Source organism: Ictalurus punctatus, chromosome 6 (assembly GCF_001660625.3).
Source record: "Ictalurus punctatus breed USDA103 chromosome 6, Coco_2.0, whole genome shotgun sequence".
NCBI lineage: Eukaryota > Metazoa > Chordata > Actinopteri > Siluriformes > Ictaluridae > Ictalurus > Ictalurus punctatus.
The window spans coordinates 24,561,387-24,584,805 of record NC_030421.2 but is presented as its reverse complement, the minus strand read 5'-3'; the positions used below and the strand labels follow the sequence as shown (position 1 = coordinate 24,584,805).

Genomic DNA, 23,419 nt, shown 5'->3' with positions numbered 1-23,419 from the left:
CCAATCAAAATAGCGGATATACACGTTACTCCTCCACCAATCAAATCCACAAATCCACCAAACAAAATAGCGGATATACACATTACTCCTCCACCAATCAAATCCACCAATCAAAATAGCAGATATACACGTTACTCCTCCACCAATCAAATCCACCAATCCACCAATCAAAATAGCGGATATACATATTACTCCTCCCCATGTGTATCCCCACCCCAAGCTCCAGGATGCAGTAAAGCAATCTGCTAACTTCTACAGTTTGAGTTTAACTCTCCCTTCAATCCCCTTTCCAAAGCCTGTCTAAAGAAACTCAATCTGGAACGTTGAATTAGCTAGATGTGCAACTGGATCAAATGTCTGCACTCACAGCAGTGCTTTTGTAAGCAACATTCCAGCAAGATATTGTAAACTTCTAATGTTGTCTTTGTCTAGCATACAGAATAATTCACATATCTTTAATGTGAAAAAACTCCTTGCAGAGTTTTTTTCACATTAAATACATAATTAATATAGTTAATATAGCCAGACTATCTTGAATTTTTTAGTGGCTAATTACAGAGTTTTCAGATGGACTTTTCATGTTAGTATATTCGCACAATGTGCATTTTCACATTCCCGTAGCCCCAGAGCACAAATGGTTTGGGGGTTCCCTTCCAAGGACAAAATACTTAAATTCAAAGTTCTTGCCATTGGAGTCGTTCTAATGCCATGGAGGTTCTCGAGTATTTAATCAGCCTTGTTACCTCTGATGGGCATTAGATATTGCCATTATTGGACAGTTGGCTCCTATGTGCCCCCACCATAAAGCAGGCCATTCATCTCCAACTTCCTGACACACATTATGGCACTCTGTCTGAAGCTGAACACTGCAAGAGCTCCCTAGCACAGAAACATCACAAAATGAATGAGTGTGAACTAGAATAACTGAAAATGCTAGACATCCTGTCACCTCGATGTATCAGCTTGCAGCTAGACCCCAAACACCACAGTCAGATGCACCCTTGTTTTAGTGAGAAAAGCATGAGTTCTAGCTCACAGGAGACACAAAACCTTTATCATGAAAGGGGTCTGCTGTGCCCCATCAGAGAGTCAGCCTCCCTCATCAGCTGGAATTGAGGTTGGTCTACATGGCCCTCAGGGTCCCTTTACCTGTTCTGAGATATTGCCATGTGTTGGACCACTGGGGCAATGTGTGACAGTCACATATATCAATCACTAAGGTAGCACAAGCTCAGATGGTTCTCTCTGTCTTGCATGAAAACTCCTCTGATGGTTAGCCTCATTGAGAGTAACTCAGCTACCGGGACACACAATTGGGGCATGTTGGCAAGGTGCAAGTGGATTCCACTGTTGCTACCAAGTGACCCTGGACAAGGTGCTGGCCCATGACTGTCTACTGTATGGACCAGTCTCCATCTACATCTACACCAAATGTGTACGTGGTGGTCAATGCAGTTTGACACAATACCATGGATAGCATCTTCTGGGGTGTCACTTCATGACAAACTTTCTGAAAGGAAGAAGGTGCTTTCATCCCCCATGATTCCTCAGGGATCCCATCATCAAGATTAAAACAAAAAAGGCTTGAAATACTTCACTTTATGTGTAATGAATCTAGAATATATGAAAGTTCTACTTTTTGAATTAAATTATATAAAAAATGAACTTCCACGATATTCTTTTTTTTTTTTTTTTTTTTAGATGTACCTGTATTGCTAGAATTGGACTTTTATGTAGCAAACACAGAGAAGCAGAGTGTTACAGACAGTGAAATGTACCAGTGCTGTTATACTAAATATGAGCACTCTTGGAATGCCGCTTGCCCATTCAAATTACTGGACCATAACTAACCGTTGTATAAAAAATTCCATATTCTTATTCCTATATGCTATATTCTTTAACTCTTAACTCCTATTTCAGTTTCTGTTTTCCAAAGTCCAATCTCATGTTAAACACTAAGCAGTTAAATTTATATAGTCATCACGTGCATAATACATATGCACCCATAACACTGCATTTAGCAAAACTGCAAAGATCTTTCGAATTCACACCATTTGTTTTAAATGATCATGACCATAGATATGAAGTGAATATAAACCAGGAGTTGTATGATACTTAAAGTGTAGAGAGGTACAGAGGTATAAACATAGAGGTTTTTTTTTTTTTTTTTTAAAGAGTTTCATTAATGCTTTTGGCATCACTTGCCACTTAGGTCAGCACAAACTGCACAGACTTTGTTGTCAGGGAAAGATATCCAGTCATCTGTCCTACTAATCAATTTCAGTTTAAATTATGGCATGTACAAAATAACTGACTTATTTTACTTGTATTTATTTTTGTTTTTGCTGTGAGATGTGTTTTGGGTGAGAATGGGAGACACGTGGCCTTGACATCAACAGAGAATTAAATCTGAAAATGGAAGGTAAAGAAATACCAAAATTACATTTAAATTAACAGTGTGAGTTTATTAGTGCCTGATGATGTGCTTGTATAACTCCAGAGAAGAAGGCCAGGGCTTCAGAGACATTATCGCATATATTAAACTTTGTAGTATGGCAGCCTGTTCATGCGGTATGTAAATATCTGAAAGTTAACGACTAATTGCCTTCTATATGATTTATTTTGTAAATGATAGATATGCAGAAACATGGTCTACCCGCTACTCTTTATTAAAATGAAGTAAAATAGTCTTTCATTAACTCTGACCCACACAGATGCAAGTGTTTGTAAACACCGGAGGGATATTTATACTGTGGAGAGATTTATCAGCTTTTAATTTAACTGGTGTTGAATCCCCTAAGACCGCTGCATTTAGATGAGCACAGTGCTATGTTTGTACACATATTACTTGGACAAGAGTGTGAGGGGAAAAGAGAGGATCTCTGTTCCACAGAGCACAAACACACAGTACAAAGACCCGCATTTTTATTGCCAATTACAAATACTCAGGATTGGTTTTCAGGACAATCTGAATTTTCTGATTTTATATGAAATGATTAGTGAGGATTTCGTTTTACTGAGAATGTTTTATACTGAATAGGTTTAATCTATGTTTAGAAAGGTGGGCTTTAGATTTTAATGAATAACTGAATAATCAAATTCTTAAGAAAATGAAAAAAGGAAGCCTTTCCACGTATACATTACACAAGGAAGTTTGGGATCAGAGCACAAGGTCAGCCACAATATGGTGGCCCTGGAGCAGATAGGGTTAAGAGCCTTGTTCAAGTGCTCAACTACGGCAGCTTGGCAGTGCTGGGGCTTGAACCCCTGTCCTGCTGATCAGTAAGACAGAGCCTCTGAGCCACCACTGCTGCCACTGATGCAGTTATTGCAAAATAAAGAGACTCTCCTGTGCTTATTTTGTTCACAATATACTCATGCTGAACATCCTTCTTCTAAAACTGTATACTGTAATGATTTACTGTACAATCCAATTATCCAGTGTCACACAGAAGAGACTAGGTTCCCTTTTTGAGTCTGGTTCCTGGTTTGTTCTCTTTCTTCATGCTGTCTCAGTGTGTTTTTCCTTACCAATGTTAATATCAATGTCAATGTCAGGTTGATTTAAATAGCACCATTAAAAACAATATAGGTTACCAAAGTGCTTTACAATAATAATAATTACAAAAGCTAAAATAAAAATAATATCAATAAAAATAAATAAATAAATAAATTATATATATATATATATATATATATATATATATATATATATATATATATATATATATATACACACACACACAGGTGCATCTAGAAAAAAAAAAAATATCTTGGAAAATATTATTTTTTCCGTAATTTAATTAAAAGTGGATCTTTCATATTTATTCTAGATTCATTACACATGCAGTGAAATATTTTAAGCCTTTTTTTGTTTTAATCTTGATAATTACGGCGTACAGCTCATGGAAGTCAAAAATCCAGTATCTCAAAATATTAGGATAAAGAATTTATAATACAGAAATGTTGACCTGAGAAGAGCTCTAAGCAGCTAATTAACTCAAAACACCTGCAAAGGTTTCCTGAGCCTTTAATCTGTCAGTCTGGTTCAGTACACACAACCACAATCATGGGGAAGATGAAAGAAATTGTGCATTTCATTTGGAAATCAAGGTCCCAGAGTCTGGAGGAAGAGTGGTTGAAGTCGCTTGAAGTCCAGTGTGAAGTTTCCAGTCAGTGATGATTTGGGGTGCCATGTCATCTGCTGGTGTTGGTCCACTGTGTTTTCTCAAGTCGAGAGTTAATGCAGCATCTACCAGGAGATTTTAGAGCACTTCATGCTTCCATCTGCTGACAAGCTTTATGGAGATGGAGTCCTTTTCCAGCAGGACTTGCACCTGCCCACAGTGCCAAAACTACTAGTAACTGGTTTTCTGACCATGGTATTACTGTGCATGATTGGCCAGCCGACTCGCCTGACCTGATCCCCATAGAGAATCTAGGAGAGACACCAGACCCAACAATACAGACGAGCTGAAGGCCGCTATCAAAGCAACCTCGGCTTCCAGAACACCTCAGCAGTGCCACAGGCTGATTGCCTCCATGCCACGCCGCATTGATGCAGTAATTCATGCAAAAGGAGCCCCGACCAAGTATTCAGTGCATAAATTAACTAGGGCTGCAACTAACAATTATTTTCATAATCAATTAGTTGGCTGATTATTTTTTCGATTAATCGGATGGGGCGGGGCAAACTTTCAGTACCATTTTTTTGTTTATTGTTAAAATAAAATCCACAAACTGAGTGTTACAAATATAAACTTCAGACTAAAACTTTACTGTCTGTTCAAAACAGAAAAGAACCCAACACACACACACACACACACACACACACACACACACACACACACACACACACACACCAGAATATATATGATTAATTTAGGACTGTTCTTTAATTCTGTGCATTTTGTGCAGCTATAAAAACTATGCATAAATACTATAAAATAAATTGTGTGTGTATATAAATATGTAAAAGCACTGAATTAAACTACAGTCCTAAATTAATAATAAAAACTCCCTTTCACTGCACCTTGTGGTTTCTGTTACTCACTGTCTTTAAGAATTATTTTTCTTGTGTTTACTTTTGATCATAATGTTTTAATTAGACATTACAGATCTTACTCATGCTACACTCTGTATCAGTGCTTCTGCACCACGTGTGATCAGCATTGCAGCCTCGTTACTAACAGATCACTTCCTTTATAATAAATGATAGAATTTACACTGCAAGCACGCAAATAAAGCATAAAATGACAATAAACTTAAATTAAACTAAACATTTTAAGCAGCTTGCACCAGTTTCCCCTGCCCCTTGCACACAGTGGAGCATTTTGGATATAAACATAAGTTTGTCCTCATGCATCAGTTTGATTTCCACGGTGTTTAAAATGCTCCCTGCCTTAGAGGACTTGGAGGTCGCACACTTTCTTCCTCAGTCACGTGACCATTTCACCTCCATCTGATGGTGACTGAGGTCATGTTGGGAATAAAAGGTAACGCTGACAGAAAGTAAACTGAAGAAAGTCATTATGGCTGACTCTGGGTGTTTGCTAATGCTAGCGTGCGTATGACATCATGCGCCATCGTGGCTTATACTTCCGGTTAGTTAAAAAAACCTGCTAGTGTTATATTTGAGATAATATTACCTTTCTAAAATCCACACACTAGACAGTAGTGCAGAGTGCATAGTGTAAGTGTATAATACTTCATTTGGGACACAACTTTAGTATTTACTCTCCGAAGCGTGTTTTCTGAACAGAAGTAACGTAATGAGTAAATCTCCCCCGTGCCGCACGCAGACCAACTAATAATAACTGTCATGAGATTCACTGATAATGAGATTCGTTGACAACGATTTTCATAATCGATTATTATCGATTTTATCGATTAGTTGTTGCAGCTCTAAAATTAACGTACTTTTCAGAGAGTCGACATTTCTGTATTATAAATTCTTTATTCTAATATTTTGAGATACTGGATTTTTGACTTCCACGAGCTGTAAGCCGTAATCATCAAGATTCAAACAAAAAAAGTTTTAAATATCTCACTTTTCCATGATATGAAAATTTTTTGAGATGCACCTGTGTGTGTATGTGTGTGTATATATATATATATATATATATATATATATATATATATATATATAAACACATAAAAAGTATTTTATATATATATATATATATATATATATATATATATATATATATATATATATATATATATATATATAATAGTGTAAGAAATAATTATGAGGAAGTCAAAGATCTCAAAGAAGAATAACTTTATCCCAGCATGGCAGTGACAAAGTACATGAAGCGCTTCGAGTTCATCGGAGTCAAAGTGAACTCAAATTGAGTCAAATATGAAACCACATTTATGTAATGTAAATGAGGTTTCACTTTAAATGTGAATTACAGATAGTCTTTGATGTGATCAGTTTCCGTTCTTACAGTACTGATGTCGTTACAGATGTGACCCCGAAATAGGATTGTGAAGACACATGTCTTTTTGAATGATAAGTATGGTCATGTACCCATTTGTTCAGGGACGGTTCTTGATATCCCACTGCCGCTCCCATGCTATACCTGATTGAATGTCACTTTAGGTGGTATTATACACATATTGCTGAGACTGAAGTGAATTGTGCCTTTGATAATTCGGCCTTTTTGGGGAACAATCTTATCCTAACACATTTCGGGGTGGATTCTTCTGCGATGCAGTCTGTAATTTCTTACAATACTATAACAGTCATATAACAAATTGAAACAATTTATACAGCTGGTCAAATGCCAAGGAAAAGAAATAGGTTTTTAACCTGGATTTGAAAGTAGTTAAGGTAGAAGCAGTTCTAATATGTGGAGGCAGGCTATTCCCAAGCTTAGGGCCAGCCACAGTGAAAGTGCGATCACCCCTAAGCTTCAATCTACATCTGGGAACCGTTATTAGCACTTGATCACATGACCTGAGAGTTATGGATGCGTTATGAACAGATAGAAGCTCCGTAAGGTATGAAGGAGCTAGATTCTTAAGAGATTTGTAGACTTGTAGGAATTTGTTCGTCATTCTGAAAAGAGAAAAATAATTCTTTCACCATATAAAATAAGTCTAGACTTCATTTGGGTTAACTGAAGGTCTTTAATAAAAGGGCATTCTTGACAAGAAGAAACTGAATATCTTATTGAAAATAACTTTCTTGTCTTGCCAATAATAATGTCTTACCAATTTAGTTTGAGCAGCGTAACTGTAGTACATGATTTGTGTTTATATGGGAAATGATGAAAAACACTGTTTTCTGGTAAGTTCTGCCACTTGCCTTACACTATGATTGGCTAGCAATAATTACTAAATGCTGTATTACTAATGATTGCTTGCTCACAGTGAAAATTCCCTAATGATTGAATTGTGAATTTGTGTAACGCTTGCTGGAGTAAGATAGCACTGATGGATGTAAACATGACAGTGATCCAGAGACAGAGATGCTACACTATGCTACAGAATATACCATAACAAGTAACATGCTAAATGCTAGTTTTATGCTTGTCAATCAATGTGAAGTTAGCTCAACTAATACCGTAGATTTTAATGTAGGCTGGAGGGTAGATGGGTGGAGTGTGAATTCAGGGTTTGTTTCCAGTAAATTTACGTACAAGGCTGTGAAAAGGTTGTGAAAAATCTTGATTTCTTTTGTTTTTGTATATATCTCATAATAAATAGTTTTAGATCTTCAAGCAAAAACAACATAAAACAAAGGCAACCTGAGTAAACACACAATACAGTTTGTTTTTTTTATTGAAGTAAAAAAAAAGTGACCCAACACCTATAACCCATGTGAACAACTAATTGCCCCTTTAAGATTAAAATCTGCTTGTGCCACCTTTAGCAGCAATAATTGTAACCAAATGCTTCCGATAACTGGAGATCAGTATTTCACAGTGCTGTGGTGGAACTTTGGTCCACTCTTCTTTGCAGAACTGCTTTAGTTCAGTCACATTTGAGGGTGTTTGAGCATGAACTTCCCATTAAAGGTCCTGCCACAGCATTTTAAGTCAGGACTTTGACTATGCCACACCAAAACATTAATTTTGCTTAGGAGTTAGGTGGACTTACTCCTATGCTTTGGGTCATTGTCTTGTTGCATAATCCTGCATAATAATTTGCACTTGACTTTCAATTTACAGACTGAAGACCAGACATTCTCTTTAGGATTTTCTGGTAGAAGGCAAAATTCATGTTTCCCTCAATTATTGAACGTTGCCCAGGCCCTGAAGCAGCAAAGCATCCCCACACCATCACACTGGCACCACCACGCTTGACCGTAGGTATGAAGTTCTTTTTGTGGAATTCGGTGTTTGGTTTACACCAGATGTAACGGGATCCCTGTCTTCCAAACCCCTGTCTTCTTCAACTCATCAGACCACAGAACATTCTCCAAAAAGGTTTGAGGATCATCAAGGTGTGTTTTGGCAAAATTCAGACAAGCCTTCTGAATGTTCTTCTGGGTTAGCAGTGGTTTTCACCTCCCCACACTTCCATGGAAGCCATTTTTGCCCAGTGTCTTTCTGATAGTGGAGTCATGAACAGTGACCTTTATTGATGCAAGAGAGGCCTGTTGATCCTTTGATGTTGTCCTTGGGTCTTTTGTGACTTCCTCGATGAGTAGTTGCTGTGCTCTTGAAGGAATTTTGGAAGGTCGGCCACTCCTGGGAAGGTTCACTACTGTGCTGGAGTCCCAGAGCCTTTGAAATTGCTTTGTAACCCTTCCCAGACTGATGTATTTAAATCACCTTCTTCCTCATCTTCTTTCAAATTTGGTATAGTGTGTTACTGAGTAAGACCTTTTAACCAACTTCATACTGTTGAAAAAGTTCTATTTAAGTGTTTATTTGACTGAACAGGGTTTGCAGTAATCAGGCATGGTTGTGTCTGGTCCGGCTGAACTTCATTATGAAGGCAATTTCATAGATTTGGGGAATTAGTAACTACGGGGGCAAATATATTTTCACACAGGCCCAGTTGGTATTGGACAACTTTTTTGCTTCAATAAATAACATTATCATTTAAAAACTGTATTTTGTGTTTGCTCAGGTTGCCTCAGATTTTGTTTTAATTTCTGAAACGATTTAGTATAAGATTTTCACAAAGACAGAAGAAATCAGGATGGGGGCAAATACTTTTCACAGTACTTTATGTTGCTTAATTTGAATACCATTCCTAATCATCCATCTAGATCTGGCATAGCCTATTTATTCTACTATTTGCACAAACATTTTCATCTCTTAAAGAGATTCAATCATATAGTAATTATAAATTATTAACATACTTTTCAGAAGGTCAACATTTCTGTATTATAAATTCTTTATAATACAGAAATGTCGTAAGCTGTAATCATCAATATTAAAACAAAACAAGGCTTGAAATATTTCACTTTATGTGTAATGAATCTAGAATATATGAAAGTTCCACTTTTTGAATTAAATTAAGGAAAAAAATTAACTGTTCCATGATGTTCTAATTTTTTGAGATGCATTTTGTATTTTATTGAGCATATACCTCTATACCTGTATTTTATTGAGCATTACATTGATTTTACATTCCTAAAAGTGCTGCTGGGTTAAAGTCCCAAAAGCATTGCATCACTCTTCAGTGATTTACTACAAGTGTTTAAGTAAATATAACACATATCAGAGAAGATAAAACAAGCAACAATTATTTTATTTATTTAGAATTTTTTAAAATGAATTATTCAGCCCTACGGTCGATTAGTATGATTCATAACCCTCTCATGCAGAACTCTGTCTTGCTCTGTGTTGGCTAATACTAGCTATTGAATGCATTAAATCAAATAAACACTTAAGGCAGTGGTAAGCAGAATCAGAGAGCCTATGCTGTTGTTGCTGCAATAAGACCTGTGAGGTAATTACATATTAATTGTACTGTTGGCACTTTGAATGGACAAGGACTGTATTTCTAACCAACTCAAAGATGCTTAGCTGGACAGATTTATCTTGTTAAGTTACAGAGGCAAGAGATAGAGAGGAAGAAAGACAGTCTGAGACAGAGGGTAACTACGAAATGAAAATCTACTATATGCTCTTGAATGTTCATGTGATGTTTATAGTTATATAACCTAATCTATAATTTATATGGTCTGACACGTGCAGAGTTCAAATAACTGGCCATGCGTAATAAAATCAGGTTACTATTCTGTTATGCCCCTCCCCCCATTGTTTCTCTCTCTCTCTCTCTCTCTCTCTCTCTCTCTCACACACACACACACACACACACACACACACACACACACACACACACACACATACCTACCCCATCATTTTCAGAAACCTTGCTGTCTTGTCTGTAATTGCCTTATAGAAATGCTGTGAGGGACAGATCATTCCCAGGAACAGCCAGAGTAAGGAGACAATCATGAGTGCAGATTGAGAAAAAGAAGAGATTTGGTTTGTGGAGGGAAGGGTTAATAGTGAACAAAGGAAGTGAGCTATGGCCAATAGAGAGTAAATGACAAAGTCTGAGGAAGCACCTGTAATTGAAAGTTGATTTGAGAGTGAGTGGGGACCAGTGGCCCTGGTGGTTATCTGGGGTTCATAGAAATCTATGCACTTACCACAAGGTCCATCTTACCAAGGCCCATCTGCATGCTGCCAAGCATCTCATAGATCTGGGACACCCTTTCTGGGTGTAGACACCACTCTCCTGAGCGTGCTTGCTGTCCGGTGGCACCACATTCCTTTCTAGCCAGCGAGGAAAGCGATAGTAGTAACTATCTCTCTTTAATAGGGCATCACTCCCAGTCAGAACCGTATTGTTTGAAAAACTGTGCATCTCTATTAAGAGGTTGTTTCCCAGTGCATGGAGATCAAGACATGTCTCTGTTTATTTTGTTTGGGGTCCAGCCACTTCTGAAGAGATTGTAGGTACAGCAACCCTAGGGGTCCGCTACCGCCACAGCTACTGGCAACAATACCAGCATTCTCAACAGAAGTGTATAGCACACTAGTCAACTTGAATCAGGGTCTAAAACTGCCAGCTGAGCATGGCGTGTTGGGATCTGGCGTCAAAGAGCAGTCAGCACAGCGGGTGTCCAAATCAAACAATGATTCTTTAACCATTTGTTCAGAGGGCAAAATATGGTATATGTAATTTAGTTTTTTTAAAAACTAATTACATTTAAGTCTTACTGTCCTGAAATGTAAGCACTGCACACCAGTGACTACACACTTAAATGAAAGTACAGATATGTACTAAAATTGATCATAGTTTAAAAATTAATTTGACTAAACAAACGAAATAAAGTATAATATATCTATTGTTTCTACCTATCAGCTGTATTTTATTGTTGCCTTGCTGGAACATGATTTTTTTTTGTTGATAAAAATATTTGGTTTGTCTGGCAGGCTGTAAAAAAGTCCTGAGGTGACACATCTATACGTTATTGAGTGCTCCACAGCAAAGAGAAAGAGAAAGCTCAAATTTCATATGTGGATAGACAATTTATTTATTTTTCTTTATCATTTTTTTCTTTATACAAAGCTCAGGACTCTTGAATGACGGTGGACGGTGCAGTGCTTTTTCATTGATGACACGGATCACAGGATAGTTCTCAGCACAGTATGCAAAGCTTCTCAGTCCAACTACCAAAACCTATATAAAGTCAGTTTAACTAGTCATCAGATACCCAGTATTATCTAGCAAGAATTTATGAGGAACCAAATTTAATAGTAGCTGAATTTAGAACATGCGAGATAGTGGGTTAATGTCTCCAGTGCATTAGGAATGTGGTTGAGAAAAAAACAATGAAAAGAGAGAATCACATGTTTACTAATGTGCATATTCTCATGATTGCAACTGTGCATGTGTTTGTGGGGTCTGGCATCGAACGCCCTGTCATAAACACGCTAATGATTAATGACGCTAATGATTAATAAGTCAATTAATCAGCAAAGTCAGTATCACCATCATGGATACACAGACACATATACAGTGGTGCTCAAAAGGTTGTGAACCCTTTAAAATTTTCTATATATCTGCATAAATATGACCTAAAACATTAAACTCATTAGATTTTCACACAAGTCCTACAAGTAGATGAAGAGAACCCAAATGAGACAAAAATATTATACTTGGCCATTTATTTATTGAGGAAAATGATCCAATATTACATATCTGTCATTGGCAAAAGTATGTGAACTAGGATTAGCAGTTTAATTTGAAGGTGAAATTAGAGTCAGGAGTTTTCAATCAATGAGATGACAATCAGAAGTGAGTGAGCACCCTGTTTTATTTAAAGAACATATCTATCACAGTCTGATCTTCACAACACATGTTTGTGGAAATGTATCATGGCGTGAACAAAGGAGATTACTGAGGACCTCAAAAAAAGAGTTGTTGAGGCTGTAAAAGGTTACAAAACCATCTCTAAAGAGCTTGGAGTCCACCAATCCACAGTCAGACAGATAGTGTACAAATGGAAGAAATTCAAGACCATTGTTACCCTCCCCAGGAGTGGGGACCAACAAAGATTACTCCAAGACCAAGACGTGTAATAGTCTGCAAGGTCACAAAGGAGCCAGGGTTACTTCTAAACAACTAAAGGCCTCTCACATTGGCTAATTTTAATGAGTCCATCATCAGGAGAACAATGAACAACAATGGTGTGCATGGCAGGGTTGCAAGGAGAAAGAAACTGCTCTCCAAAAAGAACATTGCTGCCCGTTTGAAGTTTGCTAAAGATCACGTGGACAAGCCAGAATGCTATTGGAAAAATGTTTTGTGGATGAATGAGACCAAAATAGAATTTTTGGTTTCAATGAGAAGGGCTATGTTTAGAGAAACGAAAACACTGTATTCCAGCATAAGAACGTTATCCCATCTGTGAAACATGCTGGTGGTAGTATCATGGTTTGGGCCGGGACAACTTGCCAGCATTGATGGAACAATGAATTCTGAATTACACCAACTAATTCTGCACGAAAATGTCAGGACATCTGTCCTTGAACTGAATCTCAAGAGAAAGTGGGTCATACAGCAAAACAAGGATCCTAAGAACACAAGTCATTCTACCAAAGAATGGTTAAATAAGAATAAAGTTAATGTTTTGCAATGGCCAAGTCAAAGTCCTGACCATAATTCTATAGAAATGTTGTGGAAGGACCTGAAGCAATCAGTTCATTGAGGAAACTCACCAACTTCCCAGAGTTGAAGCTGTTCTGTACTGAGGAATGGCCAAAAATTCCTATAAGCTATACAAGGGAGTCACACCAGATACTGAAAGCAATATAGAAAATTCTAAAGGGTTCACAAACCTTCAAGCACCACTGTATATAGGTACTTGCTCTCACTGGGCTGGGCAACATGCACAATATTTTAAAAGATAAGATTATCCTTTTTTTCTGTGAATGCACTGGAGCAGGACGATTATGAATGACAAGCTGTGGTTTCTCCACAGAATGGTATAATCCAGGCCAGGCAGCAAATCAGTGTCTCAGCCTGTATTTAAAAGTATATGCATGTGTATTGAGCTCAGTCCCACAACATCTCTCAGGCAGAGCTTAGTGACACTGCTGATGCACTGCTCCGATGTGGTTTTTTATGTGCTTTTCAGTGTGCATTAGCATCACATTAATGCTTGCACTGCTCGCCACTGAATTAATGACGAAACTGCGTGTGTATATTTGTGTGTGTGTGTGTGTGTGTGTGTGTGTGTGTATATATATATATATATATATATATATATATATATATATATATATATATATATATATATGCACACACACACACACACACTTGTGTGCACTTGTGTCAGCAGTCATTAGCAAACATTCAGCTGTGTCAGTATGTAGAGAAGGAATCACTCAAACTACTGTAGATACCCCCTACAATGGATGGCTCAGACATTTTTATTAATAAACTAAGGTACATATTTCTCTAGGTCTATTATTAGCTGACACTATACTCTGAATTACATGAGATAAATTTTGGGGCTGGTGGGATCGGCATTATGACCTTTATTTTTGGCAAATTCATACACAGTCACATTCTCACTGTTCTTCTATTAGTAGGTGTATAGGTTATTGTTCTTTTATGCTGTAAGACCTCAATTACGGTAAGAAATATGCATCTTAGATGCTGTATTTTTAATCCAATCTAAATTCTTCAGTGTTGCTAAACAGTCTTATGAATATTAGAATGCAAGAGAAAAGTGTTTCTTTTCCCATTTGTTAATTTTCTTTTGTTAAATTTCATTCATTCATTCATTCATTCAGTAACCATGTTTAAACCTGGATTGGACTCCATCCAACAATAACAAATATTTAATTATTATGCAAAATTCAAAGATATTAATGTAAAATCTTCAGATATAGATATATAATTAACAGACCCAGAGGGTTTCCTCCAACTTCACACAAATATGGATTGGCTACTCTAAACTGCCCCTTTGTGGATTGAGACCGTGTCATGGTGAAGGGGCTTGTGTCCTTCACTGAACCTAAGGGCTATGTTAGTGGAAGTTACTTGATGCTACCAGTAGAGCCATCCTTGGTGAACAGCTCTGAGGGGAAAGAACAAAAGTGAAAAGAAGGATTATTCTGGCTGTGTGTGCATGTCACTCATAGGCATGAATAGCAAAATACTACTCAAAATTCTAATAAACAATTTTGAAATGAGTCATTTGATGTTAAAATGGGTCTGGAGCTGCAACATTTCTCTCTCATAGAGTGAAAATAAGCATGAAACACAGTGGATTTGTGAAAATAAAGAAGAGCAAAGTTTCACTTAATGTCTGCCCACTCTTCCATATACACACAAGCAGTCGTGTGTTTTCTGGGGCTGAATTTCAAATGTCTTTATACACCACTCATAAGGGCACTACGCAGGGCATTTCATATGATATATATTACAAAGAGGGCAAACAAAGTGAGTAAGAAGCCATTGGGGATTTTCCTTAACTAGAAGATGCCGAATTTTACTTGGATCATGGGAAGAAATGTATACTATATGGCCAAAAGTGTGTGGACACCTGACCATCATACCCAAATGTACTTGTTGAATGTCCTATTCCAAAAGTTGGTCCCCTTATAATGCTATAGCGTACAAAGATATTATAGACAATTATAGTGGCCAATTATAGACAATTATACAAATAAAAATGTATTTGAAACACGAAATTGCTCTTTAAAATTGCTTAAATTATTTAAATTGCTGGCCTCCTGTCAGGAAAATGAGTTTTGAAAAGAGAAACAAACTACATTAGTCTACTACTGAAGGTTTTTGTGCTGGTAGAGAAGTAATTCCAGCCAGAGACATCAGTGTGTGCCTGGATTTGATAAATTAGTGGTCTGCACCATTTTTTTTGACTCCACCTGTATGCCTCAACTTGGCTCTCATGGTACCTGGGCAAGATCAGTAGTCAAATTCAGCAAAGGTAATAAAGTATGACATGGCTTGCTTGGCTGTGGAAATAGCAATGACATGGAAGATTATGGGTAATTTGCCAAGCTGTGCCATGCTGCACTGTGTAGTAGAAAAGCTTGGATTAGGGTTAATGGGACCCACTCCTGGATGGACAGTCTTAGACAGACTGGATCTTTACAATAGAATCAAAAAGACTGAACCAAAAGCATTTGCAGAGCCGAACTCTAAGGCATGGGAGGAGTTTGGAGAGGCCATGGGTAAAAACGTTCGGGTGGCGTCAAAGGTGTTCTGGCAAACTGTTTTGCACTTCAGGAGGGGGAGCCGAGACCATGCACAAACTCTGCAAGGAAACAGTAAAGGGTCTGCACTTACTGCGCTTTTTAACCTTAGCAGTTCTTCAAAGCGCTTTCCACTGTTTCTCATTCACCCATTCACATACACATTCACACACCACTGGCTGCAGAGCTGCCATGCAAGGCGCTAGCTTACCGTTGGGAGCTACTTGGGGTTCATTGACTTGCCCAAGTAGACTTCAGCATGTGGAGACATGGACCGGGAATCAAACAGCCAACCCTAAGATTAGTGGACAACTCGCTCTTTCACCTGAGCCATAGCCGCCGTACTCAGGTCTGAGTATGAGTGCAGTGAGAGTTGTGTCCACATTCATAATGTTAAGTCTAAAGCATTTAACGTGGATGTCGGACTTAAGGGTGTGTCACATATCTCCACTCCCGTTTGTGGTTTTCATGGACAGGATATTAAGATACAGCCACGTTTTAGAGAGGTGTGGGGGATTAGAGGTAACATTCCTGTTATTTTCAGGTGATATTTTCTGCCTCTGAAATCGACAGAAGTACAGCCTCAGAGATTAGGTTCCTTAGCAGAGTTATTGGGCTCGCTTCCCATGGTAGGGAGCTTTACAATCAAGGAGAGCCTTGGAGTAGAACCATTGCTCTTCCAAATCGTTAGAAGTCAGCTGACCAGATGGTCAGCTCCTGGTCAGCTCCTCCTAGAACTGTATCCGGTATATCCTGCTGGATTCAGGAACTGCCCCATGGTCTCGGTCCGGTGGGATGTGCTGAGAGATTATTAGTCTTACCATTGAGATGTGTTGAGAGATTATATCTCACAATTGGATTGGGAACATCTAGGGATCCCCAGTAGGAGCCGGAATCTGTGACCAGGGAGAGAGAAGTCTAGGCTGACTGTCCCAGACTGTTGCCACTGCAGCCAGGAAAAGTGGAAGGAAAATTAATGAATGAATGAATTTCCCCTAGGTGTGAGAGTGTGTGTGATGCCCTGTAGTGGCCTGGCATCCTATCCAGTGTGTATTCCTACCTCCTGTCCAGTATTCCAGGAATAAATTCCAGATCCACTCCAACCCCCACAAGGATTAAGCTGATTTTTTTTACAACAGCCAAAATTTTACACATGTTGTATGTACAACAAGATTATATTGCTTGATATATTTATTCAGTACTGGGAGACCTGAGGTCTAATCCATTGAAATACATTTGTCCAGTGACCACATTGTAAGGTGAACCCACCCCCACCCTAGCATTATAACGGTTGGTAAATAAATTAATAAATAAAAATCTCCTGGGACACCATCTACATCTCATGCATGGGTTCTTATTTGTTAGACTTTCTGACTGATAAAATTTCCTACTTGAGGAAGCTAGAAGTGCTATCATCTGCAGCTGCAGCTCGCCCTGTGTTTTATATCCTGCTTAATAACACAGCTGTTCATCAGGGCCAAAGAAGCGTGTGGGCTTCTCTTATTATGAATATAAACATTAAAGATAAAGATATGTCCTGCATTGTTTCTCACACACAAAAACTTAATGATGGCATCATCAATCTTACTGTGGTATGACTAGGTTCCAGACTAAAGTGCTTACTTGTAATATCTGCTTCTCTCACCAGTGTTTAGTTTATCCAAGTTTTGAAGTACTGGAAATAAAGCACCGTAAAATCATTTAAGGTAGCACACAGTCTTATTTCATTTGTTGTTCGTGGTGTGATATATACAGTGTGGCAGTGCTCTGATTGTGCCAGCAATCCTGTTATGCAAACCTTTAATAAAATTGCGTCTCAAAAGACAGTCACGTGTTCTTTTAAAATGCTAGTAAAGACAGTGAAGTGATTACAGTTTTTTTTTTTTTTGCTGTAGCAGTTTGTTGTTGCAACAAAACATCCTGGGATTCATTGCATTTTGTAGTAATTTACTATAAAATGTTCAATACTGCATTTCCCCACACAGTGCATAGTGCTTAACCGTAAAAGAATGTAATTTAAAATGCAATTTTAAAATTATGGCAATTTTTAGTGTAGTAAAATCTATCTTGGATAATTGGAAATTGAAGTCAGTCCATGTCTTTTGTGCCACTATGTTTAAAATGATATTGTCCTTCCTTTTACAGATTATTGTCTTTTCCTGACTCAGTTTGGGTGGCCCTGGGCATTTTGGGTGAATATGGCATAGAGCCACAGACACAGTTAATGAGACTGAGATGGTCTACTGCTTGTTCACTGGACACTGATTAAGTGTAGACTAAAGTATGCTGTCTATAGGGACTTGCTAATGAAAGGAATTAGTAAGAACAGGCATTGGAGTACATGGATTGAATTCTCAGAATGCTTATTAAAGAAATATAACTATTATTGGTGTGCATAAGCATCACAAGAGTCTCTAAAAATAAGTCTCATGGTGACATGAGCATGGAATTAGCAATCAGCCTTTTCTTGTAAGCATCTCATTGTCAGCAATAGACTTCTCACTCCAGATGTGCATTTTGATGATAATCATGTGCCTGTTCAAACTGAAGCATGATGGAGTAGTGCTCTCATATTTCATTAGGTGCATGGTTGAAATGATAACAAAGCATCGCCGAGGGAATCTGTCGATAATGCTCCCCTCAGCCAGGGTCACTTCAGTACTTTATTAACCCATCCTTTAGTCCCATGTCAATACAGCTTTCCCCTGGCATACAGACCCACCTGCGACGCAGCCCAGGCTAATGGGTGAGCCGACATAATCCAATTAAACCAAGTCAGACTTTTCTTCAAATCCCTGCATATGCAGACAGAAGGATTTATACCTGGCTCCCTCTGGTTCAGCAGAGTAGTAAACTCGAGATTCTCTCCAGAATCATCCTGACAACATGTCATAATCAAACTTTTACACAGGCATTGGCATATGTTTTAAAAACGCAAAAATTGTCAACAGAACCAAATGTTCTGGTAAAAATTAAATACTAAGAATAATGGATGAACATGATGTAATTCCCATATAAAAGCAGCATGTGCTCACACTTGGGAATAGGGATGGGATAGCAAAAATAATTTAGATGATAGAAATCTAGAATAGCAATGCTTCAAGACACAGAGAAATTTGTTTCATAATTGCATGTTGGTCTAAAAATCAAAACTGAATCAAATCATGAGGTGCCTAGAGATTCCCACATTACCTGTGCATGTCAAGAGGCTTATGAAGGCACTCAGCAGAGAATGCCTGTCTCCCTCATTGTGTGTGTGTTGTAGGTGTTGAGTTAATACAGTGGTTTCCCAGAACACAACAGAGCCGTTTAAAGTTTAAAAACATCCGATGATCAGGGTCGATTATATCCTGTCAATCAAAAAAAAGAAGATGTCTCTTAATGACAACAAAACTGCAGTTTGTAAGCTCTGTAAGCTCTGCACTGCTAACATTTTACACCGGAAGAGAGCAGCAGTGAAGTGGAGTTTCGGCGTCAAGTCTCATTTTTTTTCCCGAGCTACTCGCGCTGAATTAAAGCGCCAGTACACCGTTGAAAGATTTAAATGAAGATGAGTTCACAAAAAAGTATATATTGCACAGAACAATATATTTGTAGAGTTTCATGTTAACGTGAGTAATCTGTTTATGAGACCAGTTACTGTGAAACAACTTGTTGAAATGGAGAGAATACATTTTTTCCTTCAGAATTGTGGAATTAATTATTATTAATTTAAAAGAAGGTATAAAAGCCAAACTATCAGCCGTATCACTCTGAATAATCAGTTATCGGTATTGGCTGAGAAATTTAGTATCTGTGCATCTCTACTTTTAACTATGCATTTTTTTGGCTTGCTCTCAGCTAAACAAAGTATTTTTAAAGAAATGGCAAGTAAAACACAAGTTTGTGTCAGTGGCTAACTGTGGCCCATCATGGCATTTAATACACATGCTCTACCTGCAATAATGCCTCTTGCAAAAAAGAAACGGTTCCTACTATGGAGCTAAAAGAAATGTTTCCTGGAACTAAAATTGTCACCAGTCGCTTCAGTGGAAAACATTTCAGTACCTGAAAACGCTCCTATGGTGGAAACGCATCTTAATGAACCTGCTTGAAATGACGTGGTTCTATTCACTACCTAAGACATTTCACCTATAAATATATTCATTATACAGGGCGCATGGTGGCTTAGTGGTTAACACGTTCGCCTCACACCTCCAAGGTTCGAGTCCCGCCGGAGCTGTGTGTGTGGAGTTTACATGTTCTCCCCCGTGCTGCGGGGGTTTCCTCCGGGTACTCTCGTTTCCTACCCCAGTCCAAAGACATGCATGGTAGGCTGATTGGCGTCCGAAGTGTCCGTAGTGTATGCATGCATCCATGCATCTGTAAGCAGTTGTCACGTTGCGAGACGTAAGGGAGATTTGGATAGATTTAAGTGCAGTTAACAGTTTTATTTAAGGGAGACAAAGGCAGATAAATCCAAATCGTACTCCAAAACGTAGTCAAGACAGGCAAAGGGTCAGGCGATTGGCAAACAGGCAAAAACGGGGCAAAACAGGAATCAAGGTCGCAGTCACAGAAAACAGGGTCAAGAAACAAAACAAGAAACATAAACTTGTACAAAGAACTGGGAGTGGAAAAACCAGCGTGGACTAATGGACTAATCTAAAGTTTAACCTAACTAAATCTAACAAGGAACATAATATGGACAACGCATCTAACTATATCTAATGAATCTATCTAATACTCCGAGCCGTGTACTGGGAGGCACGCGGTATATAAGCAAACATAATGAACGTTAATTGCTGACGGCTGACACCAATCTAGTTACATGCTCGAACAACAGCCAATGACAGAACAGGGGGGAGACAGAACAGAAACATAACAAATGCACGTGTTCACAGTAAACAATGTCCCAGTTGTCAAAATCCGAAGAGCATGCGCCATGCGCGTGCCCTCTCATCTCTCCGAACGCACTGCCAGACGGGGAGATCGTGACAGTTGTCAGCAGTAAACATGGAGTAAAATAAAGCTCTGAGCTGTTAAATTGAAGTGGAGTAGCTCTGTGATACTCCAATAAAAGAACAACTGTTTGAATGTAAAGGTAATAAAAGAGGAGAGTAGCTGAACAGATAAAGTCTTCACAAAGCGTACATTATTGTTAGCTGAAATAAAAGGGACAGATTTATTTTCAGATCTTAGTGTATAGCTTTAGATGCCCTACGGTGCTCTCCTCCATGATGCACAGAACTGAATTTGACAAAGACTCATTTCTTTATTTTATACTTAAACATGTGTAAGACGTTATGCATATCCTGCTTTATAGTGCGGAAATAAACTCTTTTTTATTTATTTAATTTTTTTACACTTGTTACAAAAACATTTAAAATATTGTTCTATACTACCTTTAGACCTCGGTTTACATAAGTGTCTCTGAGAGTTCAAGTTCAAGTGGCTTTTATTGTCATTTCAACCATATACAGCTGGAGCAGTACACAGTGAAACGAAACAATGTTCCTCCAGGACCATGGTGCTACATAAACAACACAATAACCACATGAGATGACACAGAACTAAATAAGATCTATACCTTTCTACACAAACTGCACATACAAACAACACAGGACAGTACAATACTACTAAAACAGGACAATAGGCAGAGTAAGTGACAGTGTAACGCTGAACAGTACACAGTTCTAGTGAGGAACTGTCTGATATAACAGGTAGTGCAGAAGACAGGTGACAAGGAATAACAATATAATATAAAAATGGTATGAATGTAAACATAACATGCTATGACTGAGTATTCAGCAGATTAGCTTATACCAAATATGGAAGTTCAGATGTCAGGGAAAGAGCGAGAATGCAGGATGATGTTGAAGGACTGGAACAGTGTCCTCTGCACCTCAGATGAGGTGGTTTAATCGTGTTTTTGATGTTGTTTTCAGAACTGTAAGCCTCTTCTCATACATGCACACAGCAGCATTTGCACACACACACACACATACACATGTTCATAAATAGTAAAGATAAATGGATACATATGTGTGGGTGTGTGGGTGGGTGCATGTACAGTATATCAACTTGACTACTATTGACATGGCTTGTGAATGGTCATTTGTTGTGAAGAAGTATAGGCCTCCTGTGCCTGTGATTGTTGGGTGTGTGCGAATCCAACAAACAGTCAAACGATGACAGGTTAATATCAGCAAGTTGTTGTCAGCACGGCCAACACATGACAACCTTTTACCTCCCTTTATGCTCATTCTTCCTTTCTCTTTCTCCTGCTCTCTATCCCACACTCCTCCCTCCTCTCTCTTCTCTCAAACTCACCAAAAAAAAAGAGAAAAGAATGTTAAACATTAAAACCTAGCTTTTCAATATTTCATATGAGTGAGTGAATGTACTGAATCTCTGTGCTAATAAAAGCATTCAGAAAGGGAAATGTTTGCTGTATTGATGACTCAGTCCTTGCCAATTGAAATGAGTAGAAAAGGCCATGCTTCATAATGTTCAATCGATAGCTCATTATAGGTGCTGTTCTACGGTAAAATGTGATTGGCTATTCAGAATACACACAGTTATATTCAATACATATTGGAACGTTATAAAATTAATAGGCATGATATAAAGAGTAGGCGTACTCATGGGTAAAATAAGACCTTGGGTTGTGTGCTTGGCCTGTAGTGATTATTTCTCTCTTTGCAGGTGTTGCAGATGTACCTGCCCTTCTGTGGAATCGCTATCTCCAATGCTCAGCTCTTTGCTGCGTCCAGAAAGGAGTATGATAGGAGCAGGGTAAGAGAGCTACAGTTGTTAATGGAACTGTCTGGTGCTTTGCTGCCAAACAGAGCATTTACTACAGAGCCACCTACTTTCAGTTAAAGAGGAAAAGAGCAGTGTTAACCCATGTAGTACTCAGGAGTGAAGTCCAAAGAATAGTTGGGGGGATACAATGGTCTGAATCTCACATCTCATTATAAATCCCAGTATAGGCCCACTGCTGACAATGTTTGTCTGTATGTATTGATATATAGCTGCCCACATACTCTCCTGCTGCTTACAGTCTTTTTTTTTCAGAAGGGTCGAGGTCAGGATCAGTGTGTGTGTATTTGTGTGTGTGTGTGTGTGTGTGTGTATGCGCATGTGTTTTGCATTAGGTTTAACCCTCCTATTATGTTATATGTCAGTTGAACCTATTTCCACATTTGAGATGTCTGAAATACTGGTAAATCTCTCTTTTCCTCTTTGAATTTTTTTTTACTTTTCCTCATTTAGGGTCATGAACTTATATGCAAATATTTCAACTTATGGCTTGTCAAGCCTTGATAAAGGTTTACTGCTTTAAGCTGTCTTTGCTGTTTTTTGTGTGTATTTAAATTGTACAAGTCATTTTGACCCATACCATAATGGATGTAACTTTTTTCCCCCAACATAATAGGAGGGTTAAATCTCAACACTGGTCTCTTGTGTTACATTAACCACATTTACCAAGTGGATGAGGATGATGATGATGATGAGGGAAAATAAGAGGCGGCAGGGATTATTGATCATAACTCTTTGTTTTACATCCCCCACAGTATTTTATTGGGTTGAAGAAGTGAATTGACAGTGTACTATAGCATTACAGTACACACACAAATTTCCATTTCCAAAAGCATTGTTTAGTGATAGGCTCCGTTGACATTGCAAGGCTTATTGCTCAGTTTCAAGGTTTTGTTCAGATACAC

At 38.2% G+C, this 23,419-nt stretch overlaps 1 protein-coding gene across 2 annotated transcripts in view; it reads left to right on the top strand.

The window, feature by feature from the left end:
* pde11a (phosphodiesterase 11a) overlaps window positions 1-23,419 on the top strand; it is a 72,592-nt gene that overhangs the window by 5,145 nt on the left and 44,028 nt on the right. For both annotated transcript variants that reach the window (XM_017470376.3, XM_053681043.1), the window contains one exon: window positions 22,398-22,487. In XM_017470376.3, the coding sequence (XP_017325865.1) occupies window positions 22,398-22,487 (90 nt within the window). The remainder of the gene's footprint in view (window positions 1-22,397; window positions 22,488-23,419) is intronic.